Source organism: Ochotona curzoniae, unplaced genomic scaffold, assembly GCF_017591425.1.
Source record: "Ochotona curzoniae isolate NIBS_2020 unplaced genomic scaffold, NIBS_Ocur_1.0 contig_3643, whole genome shotgun sequence".
NCBI lineage: Eukaryota > Metazoa > Chordata > Mammalia > Lagomorpha > Ochotonidae > Ochotona > Ochotona curzoniae.
In genome coordinates, this window is record NW_024465933.1 from 6,438,421 (window position 1) to 6,452,873 (window position 14,453).

Here is a 14,453-nt window from a genome sequence, read left to right on the forward strand (position 1 = left end):
TGCAACCCAGGCCGGATGATTTTCCTCGTTAGAATTCAGGTCCCTCTTGTGGCCTCCCCATCAGGTCACCATTGCTTGGCTAGGTACTGAAGGGGGCCTGCCTTGCAATCAGATTCCATCTCCTGCTTCTCAGCCCACACACAACAATCCCGTCCTGCCCAAATTCCTTGACCCGTTTTAGTGCCTAGCTCTCTCTCTCTTACACTTCAGTCTTTGCATATGCTTCAAAAATAGTTCAGGGTATCTTCTCAGATTGAAAATATACCTGCCTTAGATCTTGCAGAGACCAGTAGAAAGGTGTGCTGTGTTCATTCCGTAGAAAAGAATGATACAGCAGCACTGTTCGTAAAAGCCAAGCACAGCCCAAATGGATAGAAATGTGTTTATTTTGTATGGTGTATACTATAGAGCAGTGAAGATGGCTATACAAAATGAGTATAATGCCTTTTATAACTATGTTGAGTAATATATATGAGTAAAAGAGACAAAAAGTGTGTGTGTGTGTGTGTGTGTGTGTGTGTGTGTGTGTGAAAGAGAGAAATGAGAGAGGGAGAGAGAGAGAGAGAGAAGAATTCTTCTGGGAGTATCAGAATATTAAGAGAGTATGATTCCATTTGTATAAACTGCATTAAGAGGTAAAATTAATCTTGGTGTTGGAAGTTGAGATGGGGATTCTCCTGGGGCAAGATGGCGGGGACAGGGAGTGTGAGAGGTCCGTGGGTGGCTCCTATGGTGCTGATCATCTGCTTCTGGATCAAACCGTTTGCTTAGCGTGCGATCACTTAATACCCTCTGTTATTTATGTGTGCTCTACTGCAAGCATAGTCTTTATTTTTTTAAATAACAAGGGAAATACAGATTGAAAATTGATATAATAAGTAGATGGGTGAAAATAACAAGAGTCAAAAGGGACAGCTAGGAAAGGATTCATAAAAAGCCGCAAAAGAGGTGTGGAGTGAAGCTTAAACACAAGCATTGAGATGGATGCAGAGAGATTTCCTAACGACGGTAAAGGCATCCTGAGAAAGGGGCAGTGAAAAGTACCGAGTAAGAGATGGTAAGGGGACTGCTGGAGAAACAGATGGTGATGGAGCCACTTGGAGTAACAGATGGTATGGGAGCCCCAAGCAAAGATGGTTGGGTGTCCCTGGATTATTAGACCATGAGTGGCTCCTGAAGTAACAGACGGTGAGGGGACGAATGGAATAAAAGATGGCCATATGCCGCTCAAGTAACAAACAATGAGATCCTGGAGTAATAATGGTTAGTGGGCACATGGAGGAACAGATTGTGATGGGACCCTGTAAAAGATGGTGATGGGGCCCTGAGTAATTGATGATAAGGGGGCCCATAGAGTCACAGATGGTGAGGGGACCAATGGAATAAAAGATGGGCTGGTGCCTCTGTGATAACAGATGTCGAGGGAGCCCTGAGTAACAGAGTGTGAGGTACCCCTAGAGTTATAGATGGTGAGGATGTCCCTGGACTAAGAGATGGTGAGATGGCCCTGATAACAGATGGTGTGTGGCTAGACCCCAGGAGGAACAGATGGTGAAGGGTCCCTCAGTAACTTAGGGTAATTTCTTATTTCTCTTTGCTCCAGGTTCAGTATCCCCTGGCCCTGTAATCCACATGAACTCCTCTCCTTTGCTTCTGATGGATATAAAGAAGGAAAGGGCAATTTTAGACTCAGGAGCCCAAGCAGGAACTGACTGCAAGCAGGTCTCTGAGATCATAGGTAAAGTGACTGAGAGAGTTTTGCTTAATTGTGATTCCCAAGTGACCAGCATTGGGGCTGAGGAACTCCAACGGGGAAGGTCAAACAGAGCAGGTGCCCGGGATGCAGGCTGAAGGGGAAGGTTCCGCACTGTGTCTGAGCTCAAGGGAGGCTATAGTTCAGCAGAAGGGATGCCTGAGATTCAGAGAAATGGATGTTGTGAGCATTGACATCAGAGAAACTATTTTCAATAAAGAGAGGCAGGCAAGGGGCTAGGCGTCAAGTAACTGGGACAACAACCAGGAAACAGTGAGTGTGGAGGGAAAAGCAGCAGCAAGACGAACAGGTGTAGGGAGACACGGGTGCCAGGACAGGAGAATGGGACAGTCGGGTGTAGAACCCAGTAGAAAGCTAACATAGGAGTGAGAGGCAAGTGTGAGTGTGGGGACAGACATGGAGTGAGGGTGGAGGTAGAAGATTCTGGTGGGCTTGGTGAAGCTGCCCACTCTGCGTCACTTTGGTTAGCTTTCGGCTTAGGGCCTGCAAGCACCTGCCAGTCCCACACATTCAAGGCATCAGCCAGGGACTGAGTTCCCTCAGCCTCTCGGGTGTTCTGATGATGCTCTTTGCTGCCGCTCAAGACTAAGGGAGAGTTTTGCTCCTTTGTGCAGTCATCCACAGCGAAGAATCTGAAGCGCTCACCTATGAAGACCAGCCCCCAGAAGCCTCCACTTCAACCGCGGGAGGTGAGCCTGGTAAGGAAGGGCCGGCAAGGCTTGGGCGGCGGGAGTCAGAATGCAGAGTCATGTTTCCCTAAGTGTTGGATTCTGGGTCTATTGTCTACGATGGTTCCAGCTTATCCTAGGAATCCCATCATCTGCATTCATGCTACTCGACTCTTTTAGGAAATGCAGGGGGTGAAAATTGCAATAATTTATTCTTGAGGATTGGACCATGCTTTGGATGTATGTAGGGATAGGATAGCAAAATGATGCATCTGTCTTTAAGGTTCGTTTCTATGTCTACAAGGTTTTGGATATATGCAGTGGTGTCTATGGAGGACAGAAAGCTAATATTCCCTGTGGGAAGGTCACATTGTCACCTGATCCAAAGCTTTGAACAGTGGCAGAAGAGAACTCACCAGCCAGCGGGTGGGAGCAGCAGTAGACAGCTCACGCTCTCTGGACCCCAAGTTTTGTTTTTGACAAAACTGTTCTCCCGTGAGTCATGGCGTATACAGTGATTTGTCAAGAGATCTGCATAAATAATATTTCCTTTTTACATCAATTTTGGATGATAAGAGGCACGGACATTATCATCTGTATTGCCAAATGACAAACCCCAATCACGTAAGTGTCAGGCGGTCTTCCCTCACAATTGCATAAGGGAGTAAAGACAAGGCTAGCGTCTTGGACTCTTGTTTATTTGCTTTGCAAAACGAGCAACAGAAACACTTGTCAGAATGTTGAGTTATCTCAGTCCTGTCTACAGCATGTATTGGAGTTGGTTTGTAATTCCTCTACATATTTGTGAACTTTTTTTTAATAGACCCACAGGATTTTAGAAGCACAGCTGTAAAACACACTAAGGAGAGACCTAAAAACTAATGAAAATGTTACCTGTTCTGAGGTTACAAAAGAATCGTATTTTAACGAATTTGTTTGTTTTATTTCCTCATGATGTCCTCTAAAAGGAAATGTAAATTTGCTTGGATTAACAGACACCACACATCGCAGCATTTTTGTTGGTATAAGTAGACTACTTACTCTAAGGAATACTTCCAGTGCTGTGGCCTACACATCTTAATCTTTATTCCAGGTTCTTACTGAAGCAGAGATAAGAATTCATATCAGGTCCATACTTACAGGGCACAGATGAGGCAGGAATAAGAGAGAATGAGTGGACACACGTTCAGTCTTGAGTGTCAGCTACTTCACTTGGTGAGAGCTGCTAGAGAGCTGCCTATGAAAAGAAGTGAGTGAGGGCTGGTCCATAAAAAGACCCCCATGCATGGTCAAGAACAAAAGAAGACCCTTCACACCCCCTACAAGTTATCAGGCTGTTTTATAGATATGGGGTGGTGCCGGGGTGGAATTTCTGCTTGTGTAGTTTTCTCAGATTCGTTGTGCCACCATGTCGAGTTTTAGCTTCCTCTTGCCATCATAGCTCTCCCCTTCCTGGTGTTAGAAGAGACACAGTGCATTCTGGGAAGGTGAGCATACTAAATTGACAGGTAAAATGACAAAGTTGCACAGCAGGACTCGCAGAAATTTCAGCTCATTTATTCCTCCATGATCTGTCACAGTTTCCATTCTCAAGTCCTGTGATGTCTTGGGTGTACCTTCCGTATCTATGCACTTAACATAAATAATTGGCTTTGCAAATATTGAGGGTGCTTCAAAAAATGGAATGGAAAAATAAAGTTTGGGTTTTTTTGATGCAGAAACTATTTGAAATCTGTATGTACAGGTGTCTCCCGGAAATTCACTGCAAATACAGGTTAGGAAAAAACTATGCATGAAATTCCAATGAACTTTTGCAGTCCACTGATAAAATTTACATATTCTCCATCAGTAATAAATGGGACCAGACTATGGGTATAGGGTCTGCATTTTTCATTTTCAATTATTTTAGCAGTGGAAATCTTAGCAGTCTTTGTGTTTATGTGTAGCTCTACCTCACTCTTTCTAACAGCTACATGACGTTGCTTGCATAGGATTTATACATCCTTATTGTCAAACGAGTACCTGTGGATGAAATCTAGACTCTCGGTTGTTCACTTTGATCAACAAGCCATAGTGATGGTTGTGCTTCTCTCTCACTGTGTCTCGCATGTAGACAAGTATTTATCTTATGTCAAAAACCAATAACAGGTCTTTTTGTTTGTTTCAAAGATTTACTTAGTTTAGTGGAAAGGCAGATTTACAGAGATAAAGAGATACAGAGAAAATAATCTTTCATCTGCTGGTTCACTCCCCAAGGGGCAGCAGTGGGTCTCCCACGCGGGTCTTGCAGGCCTCTTTCTCGGGTCTTCCAGGTCTCCCACATGTGGCGCAGGGTCCCAAGGCTTTGGGCCATGTTCAACAGCTTTCCCAGGCCACTAGTAGGGTGCTGGGTGGGAAGCAGAGCTGCCAGGATTAGAACAGCTGCCCATATGGGATCCTGGCACATGCAAGGCAAGGATTTAGCCACTAGGCCACTGTGCTGGGCCCCAACAAAAGCAGGTCTTGAGGCAAGGTTAGAACATTTACTGGCTGGGTCAGTGTTTTTAGTAAGAGCAAATGAGGGAAGCCATCTCTCCCCACTTGGCCAAACTTTGCGACTGGTAACATGTGACTTCTTGTTTCCATTTGTGTTTTCTGGTTGCATGTGCAGCTGGGGAATTTGTGTGTGTTTAACAACCACTCAAATCTCCTCTCGCTGGTTCATTCTTTGCCTGTGTCATTCAGTTTCGGCATTTGGCCTCCTGTTCAGGACGTGGGAGGATTTGCTTGATATTCTGAAAAGCAGAAGTACGCTTTCCTCATCCTTTATCTTCGCAGTAGTCATGACCATATTTAATACTCATTAGGGTTTGGTTCTTTAAATGTATATTCTTGTAGGAGTGTTTCTGAGCTCAGTGCTACAGTTCCGTGAATCACCCATGAAGCCATCATGTCAGCCACCGTGTGTTTGTTTCTCAGCCTAGAGTTCACATTCCTGCTTTGTTTAGGTTGTTGGGAGGCCTTCAGCACCTTGGGCCACCCTCCGTCCCTGTGCAAGTTTGCCTTCTCTGCCCCTTTGTTGTTTGGCATGCTACCGTGGCCTCACAGCCCACCTCGCCCGTGCTTGCCCGGAAGCTGGCTCTCATGTAACTGCCTTGGCTGAAAGTGAATCATCTCCCATCTGGGCAGTTGGAAGATTCTTCTTAGGTGCTTGTTTCACCTGGGGGTGCCACCCGTCTGCACACTGCTTGCCAGCGCTGCCCTCTTGCCAGGTCAGCAGAGGCAACACAAAGTAGGGACTTACTGGGTGCAGGTTTTTTTTAGTAATATATGGGAATTGTGTAGTATGAAAAAACTCTTCATGAGCCTGGTATTCTATGGTATAGAAACAGTGATGGCAGTGGCTTGCCTCTTGGTCCCAATCCTGAAAGGATTTTTAAGTTAAAGAATAACTGTATTTTTTTTTACTATTGCATGAACAAGGGTGTTGCCTGCTGTTAGTTTTCTTTTAAAGGAGGTTTTCTCAGGTGAAAGAAGTTTTACAGTTAGCATTCAATATTTCCAATATGTAGTTTGGCTTCTTTCTGCCGTTTCTCACTTATAATATTATTTTTTATTTGGGACTAGAAAAGATGATATTTATTTGAAAGGCAAAGTTAGAGAGACATGGAAGAGAGACAGCAAGAGTGAGAGAGAGAAAACTTTTGTCTGCTGGTTCAATTGCCAAAGCGCAGCAACGGCCAGGGCTAGGTTAGGCCAAAACCAGGAACTTCTTCTGGCTTCTTTTAGGTCTCCCACACAGTTGCAAAACTTCTGTTTTCGCATGTACATCAGCAGAAAGTTGTATCAGAACTGGAATAGCTGGGACTTGTGCCAGCACCCACATGGGACACCAGCACTGCAGGTGTCAGTTTAACACACTGTGCCACAGTGCTGGCCCTGGGAATAATTTTGTATTTACAGAAACCTTGCAGAAATAATACAAGAAGTGCAAATCGTTCTGATTCCAGATTCGTTTTGCTATCTGACATTACATTGGTACAGACTGAGATCAAATTTTCTGTTTCTCATAGTTTTTTCTCTTACATGTTTAAACCTCCTGCTTCATGCAGCTTTTTGAGCTGAGAGTTCTTGACAAGAATCCTCAGTCTCTGCCCAGGCCCTCGGCCTCTGGCTGTGGCCAAAGTTGACCAGAGCACTGCAGGTCTTACAGCCAGGTCCACGCTGTCTCCAGGGCTTCCACTCTGTGGCCCTGTGTTCTGCTGACCCAGCACGAGAGGCTCCGCAGTGTATTGCAGGGAATTCTGTGCCACCTTCTGATGCTGTGCTTAAGCACCTTCGCTGAACAATGTCACCAGCTGCTTCCACGAGGCTCCTGGCTGTGTGCATTTGAGGATGTTGTTGCCAGCAGGCCTCCTCAGCCTTGCCCAGTGCCTGGCTCTTAGTATGCGTGATCACCTGTAGATTACGGAGTTGGAGCTCCTCAAAGATTTACTGATCTGAGGCTCACATGCAGCCTCAAGTGATCCTGATATGCAGTCAAGGTTAAGAACATTTGTCGCTGACCTGCAGCGACACTAACGACGAGGCACACTTTGAGGGTCTGGGAAAAGCCGGAACCGCAGCTGGACCCCTTATTGCCAAAAATGGCTGATTTTATAGCCTTCTGTCCACTGCTTTTTTTCCCCAAAGGTCTTAGCTTTATTCTGCTGCTTTTGTACTCCTCTCTGCCGCTTTTCCCCTTTCTTGTCCCAGTACTTTTCTCTCCGTAGGTCCTACTGCTTCTGTACCCCTCTCTGCTTTTTCTCCCTTTACACGTTAGCTTTTCCACCCAAAGATCTTAGCTTTCCTACCCCTCTCTACTGCCCCGTTCTTCTCATTCCATCTTTTGTTCTTCTCCCCATCTTTCTCCTCATCCTCCATCTTAAAGCTTTTAGCAGCTGCTTTTATATCATCCTCCACCAATCACTTCTCCCTGTGGGTCCACTTGGCGCTACCTGATAGGCCAGTAGCAATGACATAATCGCAGATAGGGCATCAGCCTATCCCTGTGACTTCCTGTTTATCTGCTGGCGAGACCAACCCCGCCTCCAGGCCCTGGGCCAGCCGCCATCTTGGGAAGGCCCTTCCTATTCCTGGGAGTGGCTTCCTCACCCCGCTCCCCACAAACATTGGATTGTAACAATGGACAAAAATGTTAGCTGTGTAAGAAAGGGATGAGAACCTAGAGGAATGAGAACTTATAGACTTTAAAGGACATTAGAAATAATTGGAGATCCCAAAAGAGAGAGTTGAAAATTGATCAGCATTTCATGTATGAAATGACATGGCCTGGGATGTGTGAAGTGCTGATCATATCTGAGACTGAGACTTGGAAAATGCACCAGTTGGTAGGATGTTGAAGCCTATATATTGGCTGGAAAAGTTGCAAAAACTTAAACACAAGATGTTAGACAGCAATGTGTCAATATATTTAAAGGCCTGGGAATCTATTGGATTTCCCAGTGGATATTGAAATTGTAAATTTCTTCAGCAGTTCTGATAACTCCAATGTTGAAGTTCTCAGTGAATAGGAAATGGTCAGTGCAATGAGAGAGGAAAGGAAAGAAAAGATTGGTTGGTTTATGTTTAACTATTAATACCATGGGAAGTTTATTTTTACATGTGAAATGAAATGCAAAGCTACTTTTAAAATCCAAGCATTTATGTAACAGCATTGCCAGACTAGTTTATCCTTTATTGCTTTGAAATAACATCAATTTTACATATTAAAGAATCTTGCAAGGAATATTTTACAAGGGGGTGTGCTCCTCGCAGCGTGGGCCAAGCCACCACCATCCCATAAGGGTATTGGTTCAAGTCCTAGCGGCCCCACTTCTGATCCAGGTCTCTGCTGATTGCCTGGGAAAAGCAATGGAAGATGAGCCAAGTGTTTGGATCCCTGCCTCTTGCATAGGAGACCCAGGTGAAGCTCCTGACTTCTGCCTGGCTCAGCCCTGACCATAGTGGCCATCTCATTAGTGAACTAGCTGATTAAAAAAAAAAAACTGTCACTGTGACTTTCAAAGAAATAGATCTTCTGTTATAAAAAGCTCAGGGAAAATGCTTATATGAAAAAAGCATGTGTTTCCAATAATTTTTGCACTAAAAGTAAACTAACCATTTCATTCCATGTTTTTTACAAACTTTTTGAGGTACTCTCAAATGTGAGTTTGTGTAGATGATTTCTGTTGATAAGTATTCTTATTTGATACACTACTCTTATTTGTATTTTAATATTGAAATGACTTATTGACCATTATTTTAATGGGAAGTACAATCCCTTTTCATAGATCTTTTCAAAGCACAGTTGGCTCTTCTGGAGTTTTATTCCCTGAGAAAAATTTCAGAACCAATTGATAATGTTCTGCAGCCTGTCTAGCTGGGAAGCCTTCCCGGGGCACCCTAACCTCCCCATCTAAGCAGTTCTGGCTGTCTTAGGCTGATGTGGCTCACTTCTGAAGCTGGACCTCTCCTGTGTTGGAATTGTTGTGGGCATATTGTGTGCTCTTCTTTCTTGCTGTCCTTCACTCATGAAGAATGCACAGATCTGCATATATTTTAGAAATATCCTTCATATCTGAAAGTCTACTCTCACAACTACCAAAAATGTGGCAAGCATAGAGGTTTACTATGAAAATTAGTCTACTTCTCTTTTTCCATTTTCAGTATTGCTAATGAGAAGCCTGCAGCCATTCAGGTTCTTGATCCTTTCTTTTGTATCACTTGCTTTTCATTCTTTGAAATTACCAAGTTCTTTTCTTTCATCTGTTGGTTCTGACATGTCTGGATTGTTTGGTTTAGTGTGGGTGTAGTGTTTAGTCACTTTTCTAAGTCCTTCAGGACTATTTGAGATGGAAATTGATTCCAAATCTCTTAAGTTTGATTCTAATGTTTCTTTGATTATTGTTGTCCATCTTTGAACCTTTTAAAGTTCCTGTTTTTGGATTTTAGGTCCAAGAATAAGTCTTCCTTCTGGAGTCTTCTTGGGCTTTCTTGTGTTTTGCATATCTACCACCTATGAAATTTTTTCAGATTGTTCTTTCCTTGTAGTGATTTTTAAATTTCTTCCATTTGTTCCATTAAATAAAAGTGTAGATAGGTTTTCTAATGTAACCTGTCTTAGAATTTCTGACATAATATCTTCTTGGTCCTGACACACTGATTTTCCATCTGCTACTGGGTGGTATTTACCAATAGTTTACTGTAAGGTCTTTATCATATGTGTCTATGAGCAACTTTGAGCCCTGATTTTGATTTCTTATTTTGTATTTGGTTTTGATGGAATGAATACACCAGCATCCAGAAGAGATTGGGAGTTGTGTGTGTCTGCTTTTCATGATGGCACTGCAAAGCCTCAAGGGAAACTTCTAGGTCTGTTTCAGCTTGCAGTTTGGATGTTACAGTTCTGGGCCAGGAAGGCCCTAGTCTGATGTGTCCTGGAGGCTTCTCAGCGTGGGTGGGGGGGAATGATCCCATGGTGTTCTAGGAAGCAGGGGAACAGCTAGATGGGACCTAACTCAGCCATTGCTCGAGAACACCTTCGAGGGCTTGTCCAGAGTGAGCTAAGGGCTTCCCACTGTCCCCACCTTTCAGCCACCACAGTTAGATCAGGTCTCCACTCTTTCTTTTCTTTCTGTTTTTTTTTTTCTTTTTGAGATTTATTTATTTGAACTTGAAAGTCAATTACAGAAAAAGAGAAAGATTTTCCATCAACTAATTGTCTCATTCAACATGACACAACAAGAAATGCTGCCCTGGTCTGAGACCAAAGCCAAGTACCAGAAACTTCTTCATGGTCTCCCACGTGGGAGGTTCTGCCTACATCCTGTATCAGAATGCCTGGATTTTAAGTCCGTGATCCACTCCCAGGTCCAGCTTCTTGCTAATGAACACGCAGGGAGATAATGCTGATGACTCAAGTAGCTGGATCCCCACCAGCCTCTTGGGAGAGACCCAGATGGAATTCCTGGCACTTGGCCTTAACCTGGCCCACCACTTGGTTGTTGCAGATATTTGGAGGGTGAATCAGTGTATGGGAAAACTCTCCCTGTCTCCCTCTCTGTTTCTCTCTCTCTGCCTTTCAAAAGAATTGAGATAGGGTCCCGTTTTTCAGAATCTGCTTTTTGCTTCCTGGCCTAATGCAAGCACATGGCTTAGGCTCTGCTGTTTGAAAAGCCACATAGTGTGATGATCAAAGAGGGTGGTTGGAGGTGGGAGCGTTGGGAGTCAGGAAGCTGGAGAGAAGGTGGCCTGAATTCCAGTTCTGTCACTGTATGAATCAACTGGGGTAAGCCTGGCTTCACACCTGTAGAACACTGGTGACGGTAATGGTTCTCATTTCATGGAAGGGCCAAGAGAAGAGACAGTGTAGCACCATGGAAGGCACACTTAAAAGAGTGTGCAGTATCAATTAAGCACTCACAATATTTCTAAATGTGTTGCAACAAATTGTGATGTTTTCTTTTCACTTTATTATTGGGTTGTCTGTCTCCTGATTAGTCCAACTAAAGGCTTGTCAGTTATGCTTCTATTTTCCAAGAATCAACTCTGACTTTCGTTGAGCTTTTTTCCTATCGTCTCATTTATTTTTCTGTCGTTTTATTCCCTTCCTCCTGCTGACTTCAGGGTTGGTTTTTCTTTTTCTGGTTCCTTGAGTTGTAAGTTGGATTGTTCACTGAGTTTCTCTCTTTTTGTTCAATCCCAGTGTCTATAGCTAAAATCTCTTCTCTTAGGATTGCTTTTTTTTTTTTTACCAAAGTTTTGGTATGTCATATTTCTATATCCATTGGTGTCAAAAATGTTAAAAGTCTTCCATTCTTGTTTTTTTCTTTCACTTGCTGTTTGTTCAGTAATATGTTAACTTTCATGTGTTTGTGAATTTTTTCAGTTTTCCTCTCATTACTGATTTCTAGTTCATATCATTATGGTTAGAAAAGATACTTGGTATAATTTCGGTCTTTCTATTTGTTGAGACTTGTTTTGTGGTCTTGGTGATCTATTTTCTTTCAACACACACGCCCAGGCTCTCTTTGGGAACCATTTACATAGACTGTGATTTTTCTTTCTTTCATTTTCAGTTGTGTGTCTGTGAAGTCAGCATGAGTGTCTTGTAGGGAGCAAGCAATTAGATCATGTTGGACTTACTATACTTTTTTCTGCCTTTTGATTGGAGAATTTGATCTATTTGCATTCAAAGTAATTATTGATAAGTAAAAATTTACTATTGCCATTTTGTTAGTTACTTTCTGGCTCTTGCATAGTTTCTTTGTTTCTGTATTTTTTCTTGTTAAGTTCATTTATAATTTAATGTTTTTTGGTAAAGATAATACTTTTTTGCATTTCGTGCATATACTGATTTTTTGTAGTTATCACAAGGCTTGAAAATTATCTAGAGTTGTATGTAATTGAAATTCAGTTATTATCAACTAAAATAGAAGAGCACCAATTTGTGTTAACACAAAACAAAACCAGTTGTCTCGGGTAATATGGTTGCCATTCTTGTTACCCTCTCAGCTTACAATTGTTATTATTACACCATGTGCTATCACTCATAACTAAGTTTTTGAGGTAGAATGGCATTTCTCACTTAATTGTGTGGTTTGATGACTGTGATCAAAAATAGGGCATTTTGCTTTTGTCTTTTTGTGATCTGTTTTCTCTTAATTGCTCATTAAGATAAATTTTCAAGGACAGATCCTGTTTTTCTTTCATTATTTTATACTCCTGTCTGAATGCCCTTCTTATTCCACCTTAATTTTATAGGAGTTAAGGTTTTTCAATTGAAATACATTCTACATAAGCTTAGGTGGGAAGTACCTATAATCGCTGTGATGCAGGATGGGCTGGGCAGTTCGCAGTTACTTCTTCTGTGACCTGTGCGCTTCCTCCCATTTCATCTCTATTGCTTTAGCTCCGTTCATTCTGGCATCTACCTAGGATGCTTGCTTTGAATGTGCTGGTGCGTGGTGGCCTTTCCTTCCCGAGTGTGACCTTAGGACCTCCCACGGGCCCTGTAATCCTAATGACCATTTTCATGGGGTGTGCTTTCCCACAGAGATGTCCACAGAAGACGAAGAAGAAAAGCTCATCTATGAGGCAGTGTTAAATCATTTCAAGAGCTGCAGAGTGGAGATCTCACATGCAATAACGCACACATTTCCTTTCCTGCATGGCCTCCGTGACCGTGGACTCATCACGGATAGAATGTTTCAGGTAAGTGAAGTCCACTGTGTCACAACCTGGTGTACTAGCAGCCACTTAATTTATGCTCTGATATTCCAGATTCAATTTCAAGTTACAACCAGTGACAGACAGGTGTTTCTGTAAGTGCTTCTGTATCACTCATGCCCTGCTTCTCCCTGATGCGATGGTGTTATGTGACGCCCTCTGGAGGTGGGCGGATGCACTGGTGATAAGCCAGAGTTGACACAATTGCACTCTTAGATGGGTGCTGTCTTGTATATGTCATACCATGTAGTTCAAACAATCATTCATTGTAACATAAACTAAATGTTGTAAATAGTTTTAGTGAATTAATGGTTTTACTGGTTTACTGAAACAGTTACTGGCACAGCACTTTATTTCAATTAATGTTGATTCAAAATATCTAAGTCCAAAAGCCTTAAAACTCATTGGGATGAATTTAGAAGTAGAGGCTTGCTTGGTTTTTCTTTCATTTGTGTGTGTGTGTGTGTGTGTGTGTGTGTGTGGCACTTGTGTAGTCTTAAGAGTTTGAGTAGGGCCCAGCATGATAGTGCAGTGGCTAAATCCTCACCTTGCATGGGCCGGGATCCCATACTGGGCACCAGTTTGTGTCCTGGCTGCTCCACCTCCCATCCAGCTCCCTGCTTGTGGCCTGGGGAAGCAGTGGAGGACGGCCCAAAGCCTTGGAACCCGGTACACGTGTGGGAGACCTGGAAGAAGCTCCTGACTTTTGGATTTGGATTGGCTTAACTCTGGTCATGGTGGCCACTTGGGAAGTGAACCAGCAAGTGGAAGATCGTTCTCTCTCTGTGTGTCTCTATCTCTGCACCAAAAATTGCTTTAATAATAATAAGTAAATCTTAAAAAAAAAGAATGAAACTGACTTCTGGAGCTTGTTGTAGCTTAATATTCTGTGTTTTTCTATTTTATATTTTTTAAGGATGCAGAAAATTCTTGGAGAAACATGATGCGTGTTGAACATGTGGTGTATGATGTTCTTGAGAAACTGGAGAAGTTTGACGAGACTGTTTTCGAGGCAGTGTTCAGCGAGGTCAACCTGCAGGAATACCCCAAATTAGTTCCTGTTCGTAAAAGCTTTGAAATTGGTAATTATGTTAATTGTCTACCTTTAGGAGTTTAGGGTAAAATATTTTCAGCAAGCATGTACTGAGTTTCTAACACAAACCACAGACTGTGCTGGACAGTGGAGATAAAGTACTTGTCAAGACAGACGCGGCATGAACCTTCTTGGAGCTTCTGGCATGATAGCAGGGGTACAGCCGCCACTCAGAGATCTGCTGAGCCAGGCGTTTAGAATAACAAGATGACCAGCATGACACGGGCACCACGGTTACTTAGGAGGACACAGGACAAGTCACAGAAAATCCCAATGAGCAGAACCAGTGGCTTCTGTTCCACTGGAGCCCTTGTGCTGGTCTACACTGCAGCCCACCCCATTGACTGCAGCCTGATTTGAGCGATAGACAGTCTAACTAACTGTGGGTGCGGGACCCAGCTTGGCTTGGTACTCTGTGCTCATGGGGTCGGTCTCTTGTAAAAACCTCCCCAGCCAGTTTCAGGGACACCCAATGGGGGCAAGGCCAATTGTAAGAGTCACCACACTGAAGGGAGATCTCCTCACCCCTTACTCTGCTTTCTAAACAATAAAAGAATCTTTTTTAAAAAGAGGTACCAGAAAAAAAACCCCACATGATTCTCTTTTATTGAATATGTTGCTATCTGCTTTCTCTCTCTCAGCACTCTTTTTTTTTTTTTTATTGTTGTTT

At 43.0% G+C, this 14,453-nt stretch overlaps 1 protein-coding gene across 1 annotated transcript in view; it reads left to right on the top strand.

The window, feature by feature from the left end:
* The window catches only part of LOC121158200 (nuclear body protein SP140-like protein), a 111,025-nt gene that overhangs the window by 26,784 nt on the left and 69,788 nt on the right, over window positions 1-14,453 (top strand). The window contains exons 5-6 of the mRNA XM_040982861.1: window positions 12,518-12,675; window positions 13,607-13,772. Coding sequence (XP_040838795.1) covers window positions 12,518-12,675; window positions 13,607-13,772 — 324 coding nt within the window. The remainder of the gene's footprint in view (window positions 1-12,517; window positions 12,676-13,606; window positions 13,773-14,453) is intronic.